This window comes from Carcharodon carcharias, chromosome 5 (assembly GCF_017639515.1).
Source record: "Carcharodon carcharias isolate sCarCar2 chromosome 5, sCarCar2.pri, whole genome shotgun sequence".
NCBI lineage: Eukaryota > Metazoa > Chordata > Chondrichthyes > Lamniformes > Lamnidae > Carcharodon > Carcharodon carcharias.
Genome location: NC_054471.1, coordinates 160,751,283 through 160,775,171, shown reverse-complemented (window position 1 = coordinate 160,775,171; position 23,889 = coordinate 160,751,283). Strand labels below are relative to the sequence as shown.

General features: G+C 49.2%; 1 protein-coding gene across 1 annotated transcript in view; it reads left to right on the top strand.

Annotated features, from left to right (window-relative positions):
- The first annotated feature begins 7,264 nt into the window (after positions 1-7,264).
- Positions 7,265-23,889, top strand: part of LOC121278107 (potassium channel subfamily K member 1-like) — an 84,491-nt gene continuing 67,866 nt past the window's right edge. The window contains exon 1 of the mRNA XM_041188181.1: positions 7,265-7,827. Coding sequence (XP_041044115.1) covers positions 7,470-7,827 — 358 coding nt within the window. The 5' untranslated portion in view covers positions 7,265-7,469. The remainder of the gene's footprint in view (positions 7,828-23,889) is intronic.

Genomic DNA, 23,889 nt, shown 5'->3' with positions numbered 1-23,889 from the left:
ACATCGTCCGTGCGATTTTGCACTTGTCACGACATTTTGCACAACCTCATCCAAGGGCAGGATAAAAAGGGTCAACAGCATTGCCAGTGTGAGTAGTGAGGATTCTGGGAGATAGTTTGCTACTGGTGACTTATTAGTAATTGGCAACTTCATCTCTGTTCGGGACTTATTGTTAGCATTTCCAGGCTTCATTTCAGGGCTCATTGGTGTCTCCAAGGCCACTGGAGGATTCAGACCATGTGGACCCTTCCAGGTATCAGACAGCCTTCCCTTACCCTGGTAATGGGGATTGTGGTCTCCGCTGGTGACATCTCCTCTGAGGAGGAAGAGAGGGGCAGAAGGGAGAGGAGGCCAGGTGTCCCAGTGCAGCGCCCAGGGGAGGGACCTGTGGGAGGAGAGGCGCAGGCCAAGGGGCGCAGGGCCAACAGGAAGTCCAAGGCGGAAGGGGCCACAGAAGATGCCACTATCCTGCTGCCAGGGTTTACAGGCGGCGATGCAGCTACCTCAATATATCCGAGGTGTAATGTCGAAGGAGGCTCCTTCTCTCAATGGAGATCGTGACCTCCATCTGTCAGATGATTGGGCCTGAGATCAGCTCCAACAGTGTGGGTGGGCACCCCATGCCAGTGGCTCTGAAGGTCACAGTGACCCTGAACTTCTATCTCTCTGGCTCATTCCAGGGGTCAGTGGGGGCTCTATGTGGAGTCTCCCAATCAGCTGTCCACAGTTGTGTCAAGCTGGTGACAGAAGTTCTATTCAGGCAGATACTGACCTTTATTCTTTACCGTATGGATGAGGCCAGTCAGGCTGAGTGAGCCAGAGGCTTTACAGAGATTGCTGGGTTCCCCTGTGTCCAGGGTGCAATAGACTGTACACGTGTGGCCATCAAGGTGCCAGCAGGTGAGCCCGGTGCCTTCGTCAACAGGAAGGGCTTCAACCCCATGAACGTGCAGATAGTGTGTGATCACAGGATGCAGATTCTACAGGTCTGTGCAAGGTACCCAGGCAGCTCCCACAACACCTACATCCTCAGGCACTCCCAGGTACCAGAGCTCTTCAGTGCTCCAGCCCGGCTGGATGAATGGCTGCTGGGTGACAAGGGCTATCCATTGAAAAGGTGGCTCAAGACACCTCTGCACCATCCAAGAACAGAGGCTGAGCAGCGGGTACAATAAGAGCCACGGCACCACAAGGGCTGTGATAGAGAGAACCATAAGCCTTCTCAAGATGCACTTTCGATGCCTGGACCGTTCAGGGGTGCACTACAATACCCCTCAGAGTGGGTGTCACTGATAGTGGTAGCATGCTGCGCTCTACACAATCTGACACTGGCAAGGGGGGACCCACTAGAGGAAGAGGATCTTGAGGCAGCTCCACAGGTTGCAGAGGGTGAATCCAGCGGTGAGTCAGAAGAGGAGCACAGTGAGGAGAGGGCTAAGGGTGTGGAGTCAGACCTCTGAAGCCTCCAGGGACGCAGGGGCACCAGGGATTCCTTGATCCAATGCTCCTTCAGCTTGGCTGCCAAATAGCCACTCCCACCTCATGCCAGGGCTGCCCACCTCCAGCCAGGATGTCTGAAATGCCCCTGTCGTGTGAACCTAAAAGTGCCTGTTTAATAAAGTTTAGAGCCGCTCACGTCCAGCATTAAATATTGGCATACCCTGCATCAAACTTAATGTTATTGTCACATTCAAATGACAATTACTGGTGTTGATGTCCACACCAATAGACATATAAACCAAACATAACTGAACCCATGAACAGTCCCTCTTGTGCTCATGGTGCCTGAAACTTACACTTCCGAGTGCTGCTTCTTGGTGCCCCTCACCCCCATCCCTCACTGGCAGTGGCATTGGAGGCAGCCTGCTGATTCTGCTGTCTTGTTGGCCTTGATGATCTTGGCAATTGTCCTCTGGCCAGAGGAGCCTGTGCTGGCCTCGCCTGGAAGGGAGCAGCCAGTACCACAACTGGCATCTCCTTAGTCATTGCAGCCTCATCAGATGCCACAGTCACTGGCAGAGGGGCAGAGGAGCTGCTGCCATCATCCAGAGCACCCCGAGAGGAGCCCACAGCGACGGCAAGCAGCTCGTGCACCGACGTGAGGTCAATCTGGACCTCCCTGCTCACCATTAATGGACGGGCACCTAGCTGGGACACTGGGTGCCTCACCCATCTCCCACACTGGCACTGACCACCTGAGCTCATTGCCTGTGTGCAGGCTTACAGGCCTGAGCACACCCCTAGGAACCCCTGATTGTGTCCCTGGAACAGCCTCTGCATGAGAGTCGCCACTCTCTCAATGGAGGAGGCAGAGCGCTCAGCCATGAAGGTCAACGCAGTGCTCACACTCAGCATGGACTCCTCCACAACAGAGGCCACAGCACACAGACTCTCATGGATCTGCGCTAGATCCTCCCGCACATCTCTCTGAACATCCAGCATCTGCCACCTAATGGACAACTCCAGAGGCTCATCATCTGCCTTTGACCTCTGTTCTCCGACTGCCGGCATCCTGGGCACTCTCTGCCTCTGCTTGCACATCAAGCGAATGTGATGTGCCCTCACCAATGTGCACCGACAATGTAGGCAATGATCTAATGCCCACCGAGGTGCTGGTGTCTGCGCTGGTGCCTGGTTTAGAGAGCGGATGTGACGCAGGTGCAGGTGAAGCCCAGTGGCACCCCAGCATCAGGGGTGGCCCTTCGGGGTTCAGAGAATGAGTACGTGCTGGTGAATCTAAAAGGGAGAAGAAGGACATGTCATTAGTTAAAGTTATCACACTGTCACTGTGCCTGCCAGGCACCCTGGTGAGACAATGGAGATCTGCATCATGGAGCCATTGTCTTTCAATGATCAATGGGGAATCCAGGTTTGAGGCTCCCATCAATGAAGAGGCTACACTAGAAAGGTTGCACAATCTGAAACTCTCACCTCTGTGCACTGCATTCTTACCTTCGTCTGACACCCCCTCCTCTCCACACTCGGTTGCACAGTATACGTGCCGGCTCTCCAGCTCCGGGGTGTCCTGCTCGAACCTGGTCAGCAGCAGCAGGTTGGGCAGGTCTCCCCCCTGCCCGTGATCTCTCCAATTGGTTATGGCTCATCTTCTCCTGAAAGGGCAGAGAATCATTGATTAGTCCACTCTCTACCTGCAGCACCAGTGCAGCCTGGCCAACCCTAGCTGAGGAGCACCTCCCAGGGCACATCCGAGCCGTGGCCCTTGAGCTGCAAGGCTCTCAGTCCAAGCAGCCAAGGCTCACCCCCTTGGCCAGCTCTGGCATCATCGACAGTTGGCACTCAGACTCTAACAGCTCTGAGGTCCACGGGAGGACAGCCAGACCTTAACACTTCAACACACTGACCCATGCCAACACAGTACTCACCCTTCCTGAACACACTCTTCTAGCACTGCACCCATGTTTGCCACACCACGTCATGGCTGCTCACCAGCATTGCCACCTCCTCCCAGGCTTTCTTCATCAGATATGGTGGTCTCCTCCTTCCATCCCCTAGTACAAGGGTGTCCCTCCTGGCAGCCACCTCCTCCAGGAGGGCAGCGAGGCACTCATCTGAAAAGCAGGGGGACGAGTGCGCCCCCGACTTGCCCCCACACCTGACATCTCCAGCTGTTGCCGAGGCCATAAGTACCATCTCCACAACGCAGACTATATACCTCCTCACTGGCAGCCTTCAAGGAGCTACCTGTGCCATTTTTAAACTGGCTGTCGGGTTGCCATTAGACCCAGCGCATGGCATGCCCCCAGCCTGTCCCTTCCCAACCATTGGGATGCCGCGTTTCACATTGGGGGTGCTTTAATTGGTCAGCCAAAGTGAAATCGCGGTCATGGACCAATCACGTTCGGGGGCCTGTTTCCCTGTTTCCTGGCCATTCCTGGGCCCGCCAATCTCACCCGCTCGCCATGCTGAAAATTCAGCTCCTTGTGTATATACCCATATTTATATATACACATTGTGCATTTACACACTAGATATACACACTCATTGTATATATAGACACTACAAATACATACACATTTTATACATAAACATATACACAGACACAACATATATATACTAACATCATATGCATATTTATCCAAAAATGCAGTACCAGGCTTCACACATACACTGGCGACTCCCAGCTCTACCTCACCACCTCTCTCTTGACTTCTCCAATGGTTCTAAATTATCAGACTGATATCTAGTACTGGATGAGCAGAAATTTCCTTCAATTAAATATTGTGAAGACTAAACTCATTGACATTGCTTCCTCCTCCAAAATCTATTCCCTACCCCTCCCTATCTCAGTAATCTGCTCCATCCCCACAACTCTCCGACATCTCTGTCTTGCTCTAATTCCGACCTCTTTAGTATCCCCGATTTTAATCACTCCACCATTGGTGGCCATGCCTTCAGCAGTCAAGGCCCCAAGCTCTGGAATTCCCTCCGACTCTCTAGCTCCCTCCCCTCCTTTAAGACACTGCTTAAACCTCGGCCAGGTGTTTGGCTTTCTGCGCTAAGATCTCCCTTATGTAGCTTAGTGTCAAACTTTGCTTTATGATGTTCTTGTGAAGCATCTTGGAACATTTTATTATTTTAAAGGTGCAAGTTGTTTTATATATATTTCTCTATCATTTACAGTATATATCCATACTTTGTACACATACAGTACATTCCATACAGATGCAAAATGCACCTTGCATATACATATATATTTTCAGCTCCACATCTCAGAAATCCAGACACACATACATTATATATGTCTGTTTTGTTCCCCAGGGGTCAGTGTTGGGACCACTGTTTTTCTTCATATATGTTAATGACCTAGATTTGGGTGTACAGGGCACAATTTCAAAATTCGCCGATGACACAAAACTTGGAAGTGTTGTGAGTTCTGAGGAGGAAAGTGATAAATTTGAAAAGGATGCAGACAAGTTAGTGGAATGGGCGGGCAAGTGGCAGATGAAGTTTAGGGCAGAGAAGTGTGAGCTGATACATTTTGGTAGGAAGAGCGATAAGAGACGATATTAAATAAGGGGTACTATTCTGAAATGGGTGCCCGAGCAGAGGGATCTAGGGGTATATGTATACATATCATTGAAGGTGGGAAGGCAGGTTGAGAGCACAGCTAAAAAAGCATTTGGCATCCTGGGCTTTATAAATAGGGACATACAGTACAAAAGAAAAGAAATTACGATGAACCTGTACAGACACTGGTTCAGCCTTAACTTGGGCATTGTGTCCAGGTGTTGTCCTGCTTTAGGAAGGATGTGAAGGTATTAGAGAGGATGCAGAAAAGATTCACAGAAAAGAATGGGTCCATATACAAACTCATTATATGATTCCTTCCCGAAATGACTGTTGCGCTTGTCAATAGATCACTGTCAGTGATGTAAAGTGACTGTCTGATGCAAATCAATCAAAGCCAGCAACAGCAGCTGCACAGGGATGATCATTTTTCACCGACTTTTGCAGCCTCCCACAGGCAGCAGCCTCAAAGAGAAACAAAAGTAGGTTAACAGATCTGTGAGCAAAGTTATAGCTCATGGAATAAAAGGGACAGTAGCAACATAATCGGTTTAGTGACAGGAAACAGTGCAGTGGTTAATAGATGTTTTTTGGGTTGGAGGAAGGTTTGTACTGGAGTTCCCCAGGGGTCAGTATTGGGACCCTTGCTTTTCCTGATATGTATTAATGATACAGATCTTGGTGTGCAAGGGACAGTTTCAAAATTTGTGGGTGATATGAAACTCGGCAGCATTGTGAACTGTGAGGAGGATAATGCAGAACTTCAAAGGGACATATTTGGTAGAATGGGCGGACAGGCAGCAGATGAAGCTCAATGCAGAGAAATGTGAAGTGTTCATTTTGGTAGGAAGAACATGGAGAGACAATATAAAGTAGAGGGTACAATTCTAAATGGTGTGCAGGAGCAGAGGGACCAGGAGCTAAACATTTCTCACTGAACTTTACCCTGCTAGGAAATCCAGGAACTCGAGCTGCGGTGAAAGGCTGAGAGCCTGAAGTGATCTGAATGCACAAACTTCAGATCATGAGTCAGATGCACCACCTTAACAGCAGAAGCCCACCCGGCAGGGCCTGGGTGTACCTGTGCATAAGTTATTGAAGCTGGCGGGGCAGGTTCAAAGTGCGGTTAATAAAGCATACAGTATCCTAGGCTTTATTAATAAGGGCATAGAGTACAAAAACAAGAGGATATGTTAAACTTGTACAGGACACTAGTTGGGCCTCAGCTGGAGTATTCTATCCAGTTCTAATGCCTCACTTTAGGAAGGGTGTGAAGGCATTGGGGAGAGTGCAGAAAAGATTCAGGAGAATGGTTCTGGGGTGAGGAACTGCAGTTATGAAGGTAAATTGGAGAAGCTAGGACTATTTTCCTTGGAGAAAAGAAGGCCGAGAGGAGATTGGGTAGAGGTATTCAAAATAATAAGGGGTTTGGGCAGACTAGATAGGAAGAAACTGTTACTGCTCGTGAAAGGATCGAGAATGAGAGGGCACAGATTTGAAGTAATTGGCAAAAGAAGCAAAAGTGATATGAGAGCTTTTTCACGCAGTGAGTGGCTAAGGTCTAGAATGTACTGCCCAAGTGTGTGGTGGAGGCTGGTTCAACTGAGGCATTCAAAAGGGGATTAGACTGTTATCTGAAAAGGAAGAATGTGCAAGGTTGCAAGGAAAAGGCAAGAGAATGACACTAAGTGAATCGTTCATTTGGAGAGTCAGTGCAGTCACAATGGGGCTGAATGGCCTCCTCCTGCGCTGGAATAATTGTGAGACTCTGTGAAGTTCTCACCTTCTCGTGTGACTGAAGTTTTGAGTCAAAAACGGCGGGACTTTTGCGAGAACTTGCTCTCTGAATCAACAAGCTGTGAGCTTAAATAAAAACCCTTTCTTTGCTCGATTCTCCAATAACCAGCCCAGGACGATGATAATAAGTGGCCGAGTCTTATGGAAAAGGGCATGCTGGCAGAAGCCGTGGACACTGCAGCGGGCCCCACAGGGAAAGTGAAAACTGGAAGCTGCAGATTAAAGTGTAAAGGTGGCAAAAAAAAAACCCAAAATGTTGGCTTTCATAAACCTCTCACTGTCCCCCAGGCTTAACATTCAAATGAATGGAGTATTGAGAGAGAGGGGGTGGGGAGAGGGAAAGTACGTGTCATGTTTGCACTTTATTGGTTTTCGTGCTGATGGTTTTTCTATTTACCTGGAGACGTCAGAAGTTGCTACCACATCCCCTGCTCTCTGATGCGGAAGGAAGGAGCTTCATCAATTACCAGGTCTCCAGGTCACAGTCAGCAGCCTCGAATGACATTGGCAGCTCTGCAAGACAGGCAGAGCGATAGCGGCAGCTCCACAGAACAGCCTGGAACAACATTGGCAACTCTAGCCCCGCTACTAACCCAGTTACCCCTGTTCCCTGCCCTGAACTGCTAGCTGGCAGGTGGAGAGCGATGTTCCAGCCTCTGGACAGCACTAACCCTTGCCTCCGCCTAATGCACAGGAACAGGTCGAGCTGCTACTTTGCCTTGCTGGCTCTCGCCTACCTGTTCTACCTGAGCTTCGGCGCCCTGATCTTCTCCTCGGTGGAGCTGCCTTACGAAGACAGCCTGCGCCGGGAGCTGAGGGAGCTCAAGAGCCGGTTCCTGGAGGAGAACCCGTGCCTGGCCCCGGACAGCCTGGAGCGTTTCCTGCACCGGGTTCTCGAGGCCAACAACTACGGGGTTTCGGTGTTGAACAACAGTACCGGCAAGTGGAACTGGGATTTCACCTCGTCTCTATTCTTCGCGGCCACTGTCCTCACCACCACAGGTAAAGCGGAATGGGACACAGAGACTCCCCAGCTTTCTCCTGCTGCTCTCACACATTTCACTTAGAAAAACTTCCTTAACCCTTTGCCTGCTCTTTTCCTGCCTCATTAAATCAATTCAATAAGATTAGATGGTGATTTTATATAAGGCGTGTGTGTGTATCTCTATAGTGCCTATATACCTAATATTGTATATATATATATAAAACGTATCTATGTGTGTATATGTTAGTGTATATATAAATGCCTGCAAGTATCAGCAGGGATCAGTGAGTATTACCCTTGGATTCATGAAGTTCTGGATTCAAGCTCCACTCCAGAAATTGAGCACAAAATTCAAGGTTGACACTCCAGTGCAGTACCGAGGGAGTCAGAGAAAGATGTGATGTTAAACTGAGGCCCTGTCTGCCCAGATGGCTGTAAAAGATCATGTTGTACTACAGGCCGGTCAGTTTAACCTGTGCTGAAGCATTTAGAAATGATCATTGGGGAAAAATTAAGAGTCACTAGTGTCCACTTAGTGGTTCATTTAGCAAAGCCAGCATGGGCTTGTTAAGGGTAAAACGTGTTTAGTTAACTTGCTTGGGTTTTTTGATGAGGCAGCAGAGGGTTAATGAGGGTAATGTGGTTGATAAGGTGTACGTGGGCTTCCAAAAAGTTTTTGATGGAAGTGTCACATTATAGACTCCCCAGCTACATTGAAGCCCATGGAATAAAAGAGACAGTGGCAGCATGGATATGAGGTTGGCTGAGTGACAGGAAACAGAGAACAGTGGTGAATGTTTTTCATTCTAGGCTAGAGGAAGGTTTATAGTGGAGTTCACCAGGTATTGGTGTTAGGACACATTGCTTTTCTTGATATATTTTCTTGAAACATGCAAAAGAGATGCAAGGGAGTTATGATGAACCTGTATAAAATACTGCTTAGACCTCAGCTGGAGTACTGCATCCAGTTCTGAGCGCCTCACTTTAGGAAGGATGTGAAGGCATCAGAGAGGATGCAGAAAAGATTCACAAGGATGGTAGGGATGAGGAACTTCAGTTATATTGATAGATTGGAGAAGCTAGGGTTGCTTGGAGAAGAGAAAGCTGAGAGGAGATTTGATAGAGGTGTTCAAAATCATGAGGGTTTAGGGTGGAGTAGATGAGCAAAGCAATTCACATTGGTGGAAAGGCCAATAACCAAAGAGCGCCATTAAAGGTGATTGGCAAAAGAACTAGAGGGGACATGGGGAAGAAATGTTTTAAGCAGTGAGTGGTTCAGATCTGGGATGCACCGTCTGAGAGTGCAGTGGAGAAAGAGTCAATCATGGCTTTCAAAAGGGAATTGGATGATTATCTGAAGAAAAAGATTTGCAGGGTTATGGGGAAAAGGTGAGGGAGTGGGACTAGGTGAGTGACTATTGTAGAGAGCCAGCACAGTCATGACAGGCCAAATGGCCTCCTTCTGTGCTGTAATCATTCTTTGATTCTATGATTGGATGAAGAGCAGGGGAGTTCTCCCCAGTGTCTTGGCCAATATTCATCCCTCAACCAACATCACAAAAACAGATTATCTAGTCATTATCACATTGCTGTTTGTGGGAGCTTGCTGTGCATGAATTGGCTGCTGCATTTCCCACATTACAACAGTGACTGCACTTCAAAAGTTCCTCACTGACTTTTAAGAGCATTGAGACATCTGGTAGTTGTGAAAGACACTATATAAATGCAAGTCTTTCTTGATATGTGAGTTTATAATAATGTGTCTATGCAAAAATGTGCGTGTGTATATAGTGTGTTTATATATCAGTGATTTGTTTGAAAGGGTCAATTTTGATGCTTCTTTAGATGTGAGGTGGGGGGTGGTGCAAGACTAGACTCCTATTTCATGCCCTGGGTTCACCACATGCCCCCCTTATCTCACACACCATGGGGTTTCTTGCATCGTCCTCGTACATTGATTCCCGACTGCACTTATCTACGGCTGTGACTGAGTGAGACCCTTGTCCCAGGTGTTCAGTGGGGATCCAGTGCTTCTTTTCCTGTGTGTACTGTGTTTCACTACAGTTCCAAGTGATAGCCAAGATGTATCGTTTTGTTCCCTCTCTGCTGGAACCCAATCGAAACACAAAAGAAATGTCCAAGTGGGCAGAATAATTTCAACACTCTTAACCAAGGAACATGACTTCCCCATCTCTGTAACCTCCTTTGTTTTGTTTATCCATGGGATGTGGGTGTCGCTGGTAAGGCCAGCAGTTAATTGCCTATCCCTACTATTTACAGAAGGTGGTGGTGAGCTGCCTTCTTGAACCACTGCAGTCTGTGGTGTAGGTACACCCACAGTGCTGTTAAGGAGGGAGTTCCAGGAGTTTGACCCAGTGGCAGTGAAGGAACGGTGATATATTTCCAAGTCAGGATGGTGTGTGGCTTGGAGAGGAACTTGCAGGTGGTGGTGTTCCCATGTATCTGCTGCACTTGTTCTTCTAGATGGTAGTGGTTGTGGGTTTGGAATGTGCTGTCAAAGGAGCCTTGGTGAATTCCTGCAGTGCATGTTGGAGATGGTAAACACTGCTGCCACTGTGGGTCAGTGGTGGAGGGAGTGAATATTTAGAATGGTAGATGGGGTGCCAATCAAACAGGCTGCTTTGTCCTGGTTGGTGTCAAGCTTCCTGAATGTTGTTGGAGCTGCACTCATCCAGGAAGTGGAGAGTATTCCATCACACTCCTGACAGTTCCGAAGAAGTCATACTGGACTTGAAGTGTTAAATCTTTCTCTCTCTCTCTCTCTCTCCACAGATGCTGCCAGACCTGCTGAGTTTTTCCAGCACTTTCTGTTTTTATTCTAGAGATTACAGGCCTATCTGGTGTGCAAGCTTATTAATTATTAAACAGGAGTATGAATGGATGTAGAACCAAGGTGGACTGATGGAGTTACCACACAGATCAACCACAAACTAATTGAATTGTGGCAGAACAGGCTCGAAGGGTTGAATGGTCTCCTCCTGTCAGAATATTCCAATGAATTAATCCTGGCATGAGTTGAAAATCCCAAGTCATGAAGTTGTAAGTAAAAGCGCTGGTAAATTGCAGATTGGCCGAATGGGCAGTTTAAAGTTTCAGGTATTTTGCTGTGGTCCTTCAGGAAGTATGTCTGGCTTAATGCAACTCCACAAGGCTAACTCTCATTGCCCCTGAGGGGACCTAACAAAACGGATCTGTCCAATGAAATATCAGGGCAACCTTGACAGGGTTGCTTTAGACCAGAGCGCAAATATCTTTTCAAAAGCAGTAGTTGTGCGAACTATGACTGCCTAATTGGTCTAGCTCTGATAGTTAACTCACCGAGCTTATATTTCAATAGTGCCTTTCAGACCTCAGAACATTCCAAAGTGCTTTACAGCCAATGAAATACTTCTAGAGTGTAGCCACTATTCTATGTTGGAAACACAGCAGCCAATCTGCGCACAGCAAGCTCCCACAAACAGCATGACCCGATCATCTGTTATAGTGATATTTATTGAGGGATATATATTGGCCAGGACACTGGGGAGAACTCCCCTGCTCTTCTTCGAAATAGTGCATCAGGATCTTTTGCATCCACCTGAGAGGGCAGATGGGATCTCGGTTTAACACCTCATCCAATGGATGATGTCCTTGACAATGCAACACTAGTTTGCAGCGTGCAAGAGGAGTCACTGAGGAGGTGATACTGAGAGATGCAGAAACCTTCTTGTTACCAAACAAAAGCAGAAGTGTCAGCCCGTCTCTCTTGCTGGATTGATCAGGCCATTAGTACCTCACCCCAGTGCCCAGTTTCTATTGGGACCCCCATTCAGGCTGATTCATGTTCAGGCTGATGTTATCCAGTATCTTCCCCCAGCTAACCCCAGGAATGGAACGTGCAAATACTGCAATGAGCTGAAGATATTCCTCCTTGTTATTCTACAGGATGTCGAACAAATAGCAACTTGCATTTATAAAGTGCCTTTAGTATAGCTTTTAGTGCTTTACAGGAGTAATATCAGACAAAAATTTAATGCTGTGCCACTTAAGGGGCTATGAGGACAGATGTCCTAAAACTTGGTCATAGAGGTAGGTTTCAAAAGTGTTTTAGAGGAGGGAAGAGAGTTGGAGAGGCTTAGGGAGGCTCGGGGCCTTAGCAGCTGAAAGCATGGCTGCCAATGGTGGAACAATGAAAGTCAGAAATATTCAAGAATCCAGAAATAGAGGAGTGCAGAGATCTCGGAGCATTGTGGGGCTGCAGGAGGTTAGAGAGCTTGGTAGAGGTGAGGCCAAGGGGAGAATTGATAACAAGAATAATAACTCTAAAATGCATGCATTGATGGACCAAGACCTAAAGAAGATCACTGAGCACAGGAGGTGACAAGAGAATGGGATTTGATGCAAATTAGGTGGTAGCAGCAGAGTTTTGGATGAGATGAAGTTCACGGAGGGTTAAAGTGGAGGGCCGGCCAAGAGAGTGTTAGCATAGTTGTAATTGGAGGCAACAATGAAACTTGGGATTGTTGATGAGCAGGTTTTTCTATTGGAACAGTGTCACAATAAAGGTAACCAAAGGCTCTACATTGCAAATAAGATGACTAATCAGCTCGTGTGTTATTGGGCGGGGAGAGAATCTTGGCTTGGACTTCTCTTTCTCTTTCTTTGAGGGATGTTAGCAGGGTGGTTTATGGCCGTCCTATATAGGCAGACTCTCTCAGTGCTGACCTGGCAGTGCCAGTTTCAGATAAAGAGGAGCCAAAGCAGACAATGTAGACTAGGCAATTCAACAACAGCAACCCAGGGGAATAGAGACCAGAGATGGAAGCTGGAGAAGAGGGACTGCATTTGTCAGCTTGGCTCATCCCTGAGGTGGAAAGTTGAACATTTAAGCAGCCAACATCACTAAAGTACAAATTGATCTGTCATTTGTGGGATCTTGCTATGCAATGTTTTCTACCTTAACACTGCACCTCAGGAAAGCTCTTCACTGCATGCGAGGTGCTTTGGGATGCCCTGAAAGACACAACAGAAATACAACTTCTTTCTCCACTCCGACCTCAGTACATGATTTCTGTTGACGCTTTCCGACTCGATGACTAGTTTTAAATCAGTAAACTCTGCCAGGCCAAGTGGGATGTGTATTCAGTGTTAAACAAATACCTTTTGCACTAAATGGCGAACAGGGATAAGCAGGCAAAGCTCTCATTTCGTGGGGCGCAACTATCTGACGTAAGAGAGACCTCAGTCAGAGTGGGGGTTCCAGCTCTGTCACATTGTCACTCGATCATCCTGATAAAAATTGATTCCCTGAGTGGTCACACCCCATTGAATCTCTGCCCCATTCTTTGCATATCTTTACACCGCCTATCTCTGTTTAGAATGCCCTTGTTTAAACAATTATTATGAGGTTTCCAAGCCAAGGTTACTGATAAAAGTTCCCCAGCCTACCTGAGCGATAAGCTGCCTCTACCTGAGACACGTTGCAATAATGACGTTGCATCTTTGGATGGATACAGGCGAGGAGGACGGGTTTCCCTGCGAGCAGCAGTGTTTCCTGTGATTGTACAGGTGTGTGCAGTTCTGTTTGAGACTGAGCTAGGCCTCACCAACACTATCTCCTTCCACCTCTCCTACATCTCCCGACTCCAGCTCAGTCTCAACCAATCTGCTGCTTAACACCCTCCTCTCAGCTTCCTTCATCCCCAGAATGTTCTGTCGAAGGGTCATGAGGACTCGAAACGTCAACTCTTTTCTTCTCCGCCCATGCTGCCAGACCTGCTGAGTTTTTCCAGGTAATTCTGTTTTTGTTTTGGATTTCCAGCATTCGCAGTTTTTTGTTTTTATTCCAATGCTCTCCTTGCTGAAACCCCCAACCCCCACTTTCTACCTTCTGTAAACTTCAGCTCATCCAAAACTCTGCTGACCATATCCTAACTAACACCTGTTCACCCATTGCTCCTGTACTCACAAACCTACAGTGGCTTCCTTCAGGCCCTCACCCCTCCCTATCTCTGTGTAATCTCCTCCAGCCCCCTACATACCCGCTAAGATCTCTGCACCCATTCAATTCTGGCTCCAGTTTGAATCATTCCACCACTGGTGATTGTGTCTTCAGCTGCCTTGGCCTTAACCTTAGGAATTTCCCCCCTAAACCTCTGCACACCTTTATCTCTCCACTCCCCTCCTTTAAGACGCACCTTAAAACCTGCCTCTTTGATCAAGATTTTGATTGCTTATTCTAACATCTCCTAATATCGCTGAGTGTGAAAGTTTGTTTATAATGCCCCTATGAGGTGTCTTGGGATGTTACTATGATAGAGGTGCTATATAAATGCAGGTTGTTGTATGAGTGACCCCTGACCACTCCCTCACCTCAGTTGAATGAGTTTTTTTATTTTGATTAATAAATCCAATTATTTATTCCTTTTTAAAATTACTTTAATTAAAGTTCTTTTCTACTGAGAAAAGCTCCACTCTGTAGCTCAGTTGGAAGCACCCTTGCCTTTAAGTCACAAGATTCTGGGTTCAAGTCCCACTCCAGAGCTTGAGCACAAATCAGGACTGACACTTGGGCAGTACTGAGGGAGTGCTACACTGCTGGAGGTGCTGCCTTTCAGGTAAGACATTAAACCAACCTGTCTACCTGTTGGGGTGAATGGAAAAGACCCCATGTCATTATTTTGAAGAAGTGCAGGGGAGTTATCTGTAGTGTATTGGCTGGTACTTATCCTAAAAAATAGATTATCTGGTCATTATCAATTGCTGTTTGTGGGAGCTTGCTGAGCACAGATTAGCTGTTGCATTTCTTACATTCTAACAGTGACTACACTTCACAGAGTACTTTACTGGCTGTAAAGCACTTTGAGATGCCTGGCAGTCCTGAAAAGTGCTATATAAATGCAAGTTTTTACTTTTTCTTGTTCTGCATGGTTCTGACCTGCCCAACTAGAATCTGCTTCCTCTTTGACTATGGTCAGACACAATGCTCCTGCTCCACTCTGTCTCTCCACCCTCTTGTTTGACTGTCTTCAGCAAAATAAGCAGACACTAAGGCAATTTTATAGAACATTGGAAGCACTGGCTTTCATTTCCAGAGAGGCACAATCGAAAAGCAGAGATGTTATGTTAAACTTATATTGAACCTTACTTAGACCACACTTGGTGTATGGTGAACAATTCTGTCGCCATGTTATAAAAAGTGTATAGAGGCATGGAGAAAGTGCAAAAAAGATTGACAAGGATGATGCCAGAATGGAGAGGTTATAATTATCAGGATTTAGGGGAGTCAGTGGCGTAGTCATAATGTCATTGGGCCAGTAACACGGAGGCCCAGGCTTATGGTCTGGGCTCATGTGTTCAAATCCCACCATGGCACCTGGTGAAATTTGAATTCAATTAATAAAATCTGGAATCGAAAGCTAGTCTCAGTAATGTGACCATGAAACCTGTCGTAAAAACCCATCTAGTTCACTAACCTTGGAAATCTGCCATCCTTACCCAGTCTGGCCTACATGTGACTCCAGACCCATAGCAATGTGGTTAACTCTTAACTGCCCTCTGAAATGGCCTAGCAAGTCACTCAGTTCAAGGGCAATTAGGCTAGACAACAAATGCTGGCCTTTCCAGTGGTGCCCACATCCTGTGAAAGAGTGGTGAGAATGTGGAACTCACTGCCTCAAGGAACGATTGAGGTAAATAGCATGGATACATTTAAAAGGAATCTAGACAAGTGTACAGGGAGAAAGGAACAGGAGGATGTGGTGATGGAATGAGATAAAGAGAGGTGGGAGGAGGCTCACGTACGTGGAGAATAAACACACATAGAGTTAGAGAGAGTGAGATGGAGCAATAGAGAGGGAGAAACAAAGTGAGGCAGAGAGAGAGAGTGAGACTGAGAGAGTGAGACAAAGTGAGAGCGAGGTTCCCCGGGAGAGTACATGCCTCGGTTTGTTTGTTGTGCTCCTTGCATGGTGACTGTGCTGCCCACCACAGGTTGAATAACAGTGGCAGTGGTACAGGGTCAGTAAGTGGGCATTAATTGCCCAATTAAGGGCCTTGATTGGCACTGAGAAGGGAAGGAAGGCCATCCTCAAGCCTTCCTGCCTTGGACTTAATGAGAACAGAGGCAGGAAGGGGGCAGGGTCCCCACCCGGCAGCCTTCTGCCCGATTAAGTGTCGACCCCCCACCCCCCAACCTCCGAACCCACCTCCGAGGCGCACATGAAATTTTGCCCACTGTAAGAGAAACTGTTTCAATTTCCATTGTATAGAGTTAAGAGCAGAGGGGTTATGCTGGAAATGTTGAGGACGCTAGTTAGGCTACAGCTACAGTACTGGTCAGCACATGGATGGATGTGATCACACTAGAGAGAGAGTGCAGAGGAGATTTACGATTTAATTAAGGTTTATAAAATTATGATGGGCCAGGATAGAGTAGGTAGGAAGCACCTATTTTCCTCAAGACAGAGGTCAGTAATCAAGGGACAGAGATTTAAACTAATTGATAGAAGGACTAGAGAGGAGTGGAGAAATTCTTTTACCCAGAGGGTGGGGGATCTGGAACTCACTGCCCGAAAGGGTGCTAGAGGGAGAAACTCTCATTTCATTTTAAAAAAACTCTTGGATATGCCCTTGAAGTGCCGTCATCTACATGGTCACAGACAGGAGCTGGAAAATGGGATTAGACCAGATAACATTTTATATACCAGCACAGCCCTGATGGACTGAATGGCCTCCTCTGTGCTGTCAATTTTTTCTGGTTCTACGATGCAGTTCTGTTCTGTGGCACACTCAGTTCATGTTCCCAAAATGCTCTCAGTTCATTCAAATGAGAGCCCGTGTGAAACCACAAACGCTTGTTCCCAATGCTGTCACTGTCATGGCACTTGACAATGCAAATAGGGTTAGAACCTGTCCTGCGGCTTTGCGGCAGTTCAAGCAGATAGGACAAGGAAGTAATGTTGGTGACAGTGAGAGGAATCAGGTGGCATTTGTACCGAGTGTTAAAAGACGCTGGTTGATGTTCAGATAGCAAAGCCGAGGCCTGGAAAGGATTTTGAACCAGCGCACAGCCTGGGTAGAAATGAGGTGATGAAGTGATGAAAAGTTTGTAGAATAATAGGCCCAACAACGCCTATTCTTTTATGATGGCAATACACTTCAGGTGCTGGAAGTCTGAAATAAAAAGAGAAAATGCTGGAAATTCTCAGCAGATCAGACAGCGTCTGTGGAAAGAGAACCAAAGTTAACATTTCGGGTCGATGGCCTTTTGTGAGAATTCTGGCCAGGATTTGAAACACAATTCCGATTTCCCTGATCTGCTGAGTGTTACCAGCATTTTCTGTTCTTCTTTAATTGTTTTCAGTTTCCTTTGCTCTCTTACACTCAATTTGCATTTCCTTAGAAGCTACACTTCCTAATTTAATAAACAAATTGTTTCTGTATCTCGTTAGTTTGCTTAAAGGCAGTCAAACGAGAGAGAGAGAGAGAGAGAGTGTTACAGAGAGAGGGAGGGTTGTAGGGGCTGGAGGAGGTTACAGAGAGAGGGAGGGTGTAGGGCTGGAGGAGGTTACAGAGAGAGGGAGGGTTGTAGGGGCTGGAGGAGGTTACAGAGAGAGGGAGGGTTGTAGGGCTGGAGGAGGTTATAGAGAGAGGGAGGGTTGTAGGGCTGGAGGAGGTTACAGAGAGAGGGAGGGTTGTAGGGCTGGAGGAGGTTACAGAGAGAGGGAGGGTTGTAGGGGCTGGAGGAAGTTACAGAGAGAGGGAGGGTTGTAGGGGCTGGAGGAGGTTACAGAGAGAGGGAGGGTTGTAGGGCTGGAGGAGGTTACAGAGAGAGGGAGGGTTGTAGGGCTGGAGGAGGTTACAGAGAGAGGGAGGGTTGTAGGGCTGGAGGAGGTTGCAGAGAGAGGGAGGCTTGTAGGGCTGGAGGAGGTTACATAGAGAGGGAGGATTGTAGGCTGGAGGAGGTTACAGAGAGAGGGAGGATTGTAGGGTTGGAGGATGTTACACAGAGGGAGGCTTGTAGAGCTGGAGGAGATTACAGAGAGAGGGAGAGTTGTAGGGCTGGAGGAGGTTACAGAGAGAGGGAGAATTGTAGGGCTGGAGGAGGTTGCAGAGAGAGGGAGGATTGTAGGGCTGGAGGATGTTACAGAGAGAGGGAGGGTTGTAGGGGCTGGAGGAGGTCACAGAGAGAGGGAGGGTTGTAGGTGCTGGAGGAGGTTACAGAGAGATGGAAGGTTGTAGGTGCTGGAGGAGGTTACAGAGAGAGGGAGGGTTGTAGGGGCTGGGGGAGGTTACAGAGAGAGGGAGAGTTGTAGTGCTGGAGGAGGTTACAGAGAGAGGGAGAGTTGTAGGGCTGGAGGAGGTTATAGAGAGAGGGAGGGTTGTAGGGCTGGAGGAGGTTACAGAGAGAGGGAGGGTTGTAAGGACTGTGGGAGGTTACAGAGAGAGGGAGGGTTGTAGAGGCTGGAGGAAGTTACAGAGAGAGAGAGGGTTGTAGGGGCTGGAGGAGATTACAGAGAGAGGGAGTGTTGTGTCATGGAGGGATCTGAGCACAGGGATGAGAATGTTACCTGGCCACAGGTCAGTGTCAGTCGGTGAGTGCAGTCGGAATGGGTGAAGGAGAGCTGGTGTCAACTGGGATATGGGGAGCAGGGATTTGGATGAGCTAAAGTTTATGATGTGGGCATTGAGTCCATTGCTGGAATAGTCTGGCCTTTCCAATTGTCCTATCTAATTATAAAAGGACACATGCTGCAGGGAGGGAGAGCTAATTGTCAGTGGTATCAAATTGTGGCCTTCAGACTGTGAACAGTACACCACCGTCTCTCTTCATAGTCTGCCTCCTAGCAACCAACATCAAAACCCACCAGGGACCTTCACAATATCCTTTCCAAATCATTTTGAAGTGAAGCCAGTCTGTGTTTTTCTCAAGTCAAACTGTCCTTTGAATGAGCCTCTAACAGCAGCAGCTGAATACCTGTCTCATCATCACCTCCCTCATTCAGTCTCTCCCTCCCATCCTCACTACTTCACTCAGTCCCTCACTCTCTGCCTCACCTTTTCCCTCTCCCGCTATTAGCCCATTCCCCTCCAATGGGGCGGAGGGGTAGGTGCTGGCCCATTATTCAGCACCATCCTCGCTTTTTCTGCCCACCCTGCTGGGAAGTTGGCATCTTGCTGTGTAGGGCCTTTGGGCACAGTCCTAATGCCATGACACAATGTGACACTGTGCATTGCCCCAGCTTGTGACAGCAGGAGCTATACAGAGAGGTGGATCCCAGTCAACAGGACAGAAACTGTCAATGGGACTGTGCTGCTGAATGTGAATGAAGAGGAGCAAGGATATCCGATACAGAGAGTATCCGACACAAGGAATATCCGACGCAAGGAATATCCGACACAAGGAATATATGACACAGGGAGTATCCGACACGGGGAGTATCTGACACAAGGAATATCTGATACAGGGAGAAGCCAACACAAGGAATATCAGACACAGGGAGTATCTGACACAAGGAATATCCGATACAGGGAGTATCCAACACAAGGACTATCAGACACAGGGAGTATCCGGCACAAGGAATATCGGAAACACGGGGCAGAATTTTCCATTTGACGTGCCCCTGCACATTTGAAGAGGTTACAGAGAGAGAGGGAGGGTTGTCAGGCTGGAGGAGGTTACAGAGAGAGGGAGAGGGTTGTCAGGCTGGAGGAGGTTACAGAGAGTGAGGGAGGGTTGTCAGGCTGGAGGAGGTTACAGAGAGAGAGGGAGGGTTGTCAGGCTGGAGGAGCTTACAGAGACTGAGGGAGGGTTGTCAGGCTGGAGGAGGTTACAGAGAGAGAGATAGGGTTGTCAGGCTGGAGGAGGTTACAGAGAGAGAGGGGATTGTCAGGCTGGAGGAAGTTACAGAGAGAGGGAGGGTTGTGAGGCTGGAGGAGGTTACAGAGAGAGAGGGAAGGTTGTAGGGCTGGAGGAGGTTACAGAGAGATGGAGGGTTGTCAGGCTGGAGGAGGTTACAGAGAGAGGGAAGGTTGTCAGGCTGGAGGAGGTTACAGAGAGAGAGGGAGGGTTGTCAGACTGGAAGAGGTTACGGAGAGCGAGGGAGGGTTGTCAGGCTGGAGGAGGTTACAGAGAGAGAGGGAGGGTTGTCAGACTGGAGGAGGTTACAGAGGTAGAGGGAGGGTTGTCAGGCTGGAGGAGGATACAGAGAGAGAGGGAGGGTTGTAGGGGCAGGAGGAGGTTACAGAGAGACAGGGGGGAGGGTTGTAGGGGCTGGAGGAGGTTAGAGGTAGAGAGAGGGTTGTCAGGCTGGACGAGGATACAGAGAGAGAGGGAGGGTTGTCAGGCTGGAGGAGGTTACAGAGAGAGAGGGACGGTAGTCAGGCTGGAGGAGGTTACAGAGAGAGAGAGAGGGTTGTCAGGCTGGAGGAGGTTACAGAGAGAGGGAGGGTTGTAGGGCTGGAGGAGGTTACAGAGAGAGAGATAGGGTTGTCAGGCTGGAGGAGGTTACAGAGAGAGAGGGAGGGTTGTCAGGCTGGAATAGGTTACAGCGAGAGAGAGAGGGTTATCAGGCTGGAGGAGGTTACAGAGAGAGGGAGGGTTGTCAGGCTGGAGGAGGTTACAGAGAGAGAGAGATGGTTGTCAGGCTGGAGGAGGTTATAGAGAGAGAGGGAATTTTGTCAGGCTGGAGAAGGTTAGAGAGAGAGAGAGAGGGTTGTCAGGCTGGAGGAGGTTACAGAGAGAGAGGGAGGTTTGTCAGGCTGGAGGAGGTTACAGAGAGAGAGGGAGAGTTGCAGGGCTGGAGAAGGTTACAGAGAGGGAGGGTTGTCAGGCTGGAGGAGTTTACAGAGAGAGGGAGGGTTGTCAGGCTGGAGGAGGTTACAGAGAGAGAGGGAGGGTTGTCAGGCTGGAGGAGGTTACAGAGAGAGAGGGACGGTAGTCAGGCTGGAGGAGGTTACAGAGAGAGAGATAGGGTTGTCAGGCTGGAGGACGTTACAGAGAGAGAGAGGATTGTCAGGCTGGAGGAAGTTACAGAGAGAGGGTGGGTTGTGAGGCTAGAGGAGGTTACAGAGAGAGAGGGAAGGTTGTAGGGCTGGAGGAGGTTACAGAGAGAGGGAGGGTTGTCACGCTGGAGGAGGTTACAGAGAGATGGAGGGTTGTCAGGCTGGAGGAGGTTACAGAGAGAGAGGGAGGGTTGTCAGACTGGAGGAGGTTACGGAGAGCGAGGGAGAGTTGTCAGGCTGGAGGAGGTTACAGAGAGAGAGGGAGGGTTGTCAGGCTGGAGGACGTTACAGAGAGAGAGAGATCATTGTCAGGCTGGAGGAAGTTACAGAGAGAGGGTGGGTTGTGAGGCTGGAGGAGGTTACAGAGAGAGAGGGAAGGTTGTAGGGCTGGAGGAGGTTACAGAGAGAGGGAGGGTTGTCAGGCTGGAGGAGGTTACAGAGAGATGGAGGGTTGTCAGGCTGGAGGAGGTTACAGAGAGAGAGGGAGGGTTGTCAGACTGGAGGAGGTTACGGAGAGCGAGGGAGGGTTGTCAGGCTGGAGGAGGTTACAGAGAGAGAGGGAGGGTTGTCAGGCTGGAGGAGGTTACAGAGGTAGAGGGAGGGTTGTCAGGCTGGAGGAGGATACAGAGAGAGAGGGAGGGTTGTAGGGGCAGGAGGAGATTACAGAGAGAGAGGGGGAGGGTTGTAGGGGCTGGAGGAGGTTAGAGGTAGAGAGAGGGTTGTCAGGCTGGACGAGGTTACAGAGAGAGAGGGAGGGTTGTCAGGCTGGAGGAGGTTACAGAGAGAGAGGGACGGTAGTCAGGCTGGAGGAGGTTACAGAGAGAGAGAGAGGGTTGTCAGGCTGGAGGAGGTTACAGAGAGAGGGAGGGTTGTCAGGCTGGAGGAGGTTACAGAGAGAGAGAGAGAGGGTTGTCAGACTGGAGGAGGTTACAGAGAGAGAGGGAGGGTTGTTAGGCTGGAATAGGTTACAGAGAGAGAGAGAGGGTTATCAGGCTGGAGGAGGTTACAGAGAGAGGGAGGGTTGTCAGGCTGGAGGAGGTTACAGAGAGAGAGAGAGAGGGTTGTCAGGCTGGTGGAGGTTATAGAGAGAGGGAGAGGGTTGTCAGGCTGGAGGAGGTTACAGAGAGAGAGGGAGGTTTGTCAGGCTGGAGGAGGTTACAGAGAGAGAGGGGGGGTTGCAGGGCTGGAGAAGGTTACAGAAAGGGAGGGTTGCAGGGCTGGAGGAGTTTACAGAGAGAGGGAGGGTTGTCAGGCTGGAGGAGGTTACAGAGAGAGAGGGAGGGTTGTCAGGCTGGAGGAGGTTACAGAGAGAGAGGGACGGTAGTCAGGCTGGAGGAGGTTACAGAGAGAGAGATAGGGTTGTCAGGCTGGAGGACGTTACAGAGAGAGAGAGGATTGTCAGGCTGGAGGAAGTTACAGAGAGAGGGTGGGTTGTGAGGCTGGAGGAGGTTACAGAGAGAGAGGGAAGGTTGTAGGGCTGGAGGAGGTTACAGAGAGAGGGAGGGTTGTCACGCTGGAGGAGGTTACAGAGAGATGGAGGGTTGTCAGGCTGGAGGAGGTTACAGAGAGAGAGGGAGGGTTGTCAGGCTGGAGGACGTTACAGAGAGAGAGAGGATTGTCAGGCTGGAGGAAGTTACAGAGAGAGGGTGGGTTGTGAGGCTGGAGGAGGTTACAGAGAGAGAGGGAAGGTTGTAGGGCTGGAGGAGGTTACAGAGAGAGGGAGGGTTGTCAGGCTGGAGGAGGTTACAGAGAGATGGAGGGTTGTCAGGCTGGAGGAGGTTACAGAGAGAGAGGGAGGGTTGTCAGACTGGAGGAGGTTACGGAGAGCGAGGGAGGGTTGTCAGGCTGGAGGAGGTTACAGAGAGAGAGGGAGGGTTGTCAGGCTGGAGGAGGTTACAGAGGTAGAGGGAGGGTTGTCAGGCTGGAGGAGGATACAGAGAGAGAGGGAGGGTTGTAGGGGCAGGAGGAGGTTACAGAGAGAGAGGGGGAGGGTTGTAGGGGCTGGAGGAGGTTAGAGGTAGAGAGAGGGTTGTCAGGCTGGACGAGGTTACAGAGAGAGAGGGAGGGTTGTCAGGCTGGAGGAGGTTACAGAGAGAGAGGGACGGTAGTCAGGCTGGAGGAGGTTACAGAGAGAGAGAGAGGGTTGTCAGGCTGGAGGAGGTTACAGAGAGAGGGAGGGTTGTCAGGCTGGAGGAGGTTACAGAGAGAGAGAGAGAGGGTTGTCAGACTGGAGGAGGTTACAGAGAGAGAGGGAGGGTTGTTAGGCTGGAATAGGTTACAGAGAGAGAGAGAGGGTTATCAGGCTGGAGGAGGTTACAGAGAGAGAGGGGGGGTTGCAGGGCTGGAGAAGGTTACAGAAAGGGAGGGTTGCAGGGCTGGAGGAGTTTACAGAGAGAGGGAGGGTTGTCAGGCTGGAGGAGGTTACAGAGAGAGAGGGAGGGTTGTCAGGCTGGAGGAGGTTACAGAGAGAGAGGGAGGGTTGTAGGGCTGGAGGAGGTTACAGAGAGACGGAGGGTTGTCAGGCTGGAGGAGGTTACAGAGAGAGAGGGAGGGTTGTCAGGCTGGAGGAGGTTACAGAGAGAGAGGGAGGGTTGTCAGGCTGGAATAGGTTACAGAGAAAGAGAGAGGGTTGTCAGGCTGGAGGAGGTTACAGAGAGAGGGAGGGTTGTCAGGCTGGAGGAGGTTACAGAGAGAGAGAGAGGGTTGTCAGGCTGGAGGAGGTTACAGAGAGAGTGGGAGGTTTGTCAGGCTGGAGGAGGTTACAGAGAGAGAGAGGGTTGTCAGGCTGGAGGAGGTTATAGAGAGAGAGGGAGGGTTGTCAGGCTGGAGGAGGTTACAGAGAGAGAGAGAGGGTTGTCAGGCTGGAGGAGGTTACAGAGAGAGAGGGAGGTTTGTCAGGCTGGAGGAGGTTACAGAGAGAGAGGGAGGGTTGCAGGGCTGGAGAAGGTTACAGAGAGGGAGGGTTGCAGGGCTGGAGGAGTTTACAGAGAGAGGGAGGGTTGTCAGGCTGGAGGAGGTTACAGAGAGAGAGGGAGGGTTGTCAGGCTGGAGGAGGTTACAGAGAGAGAGGGACG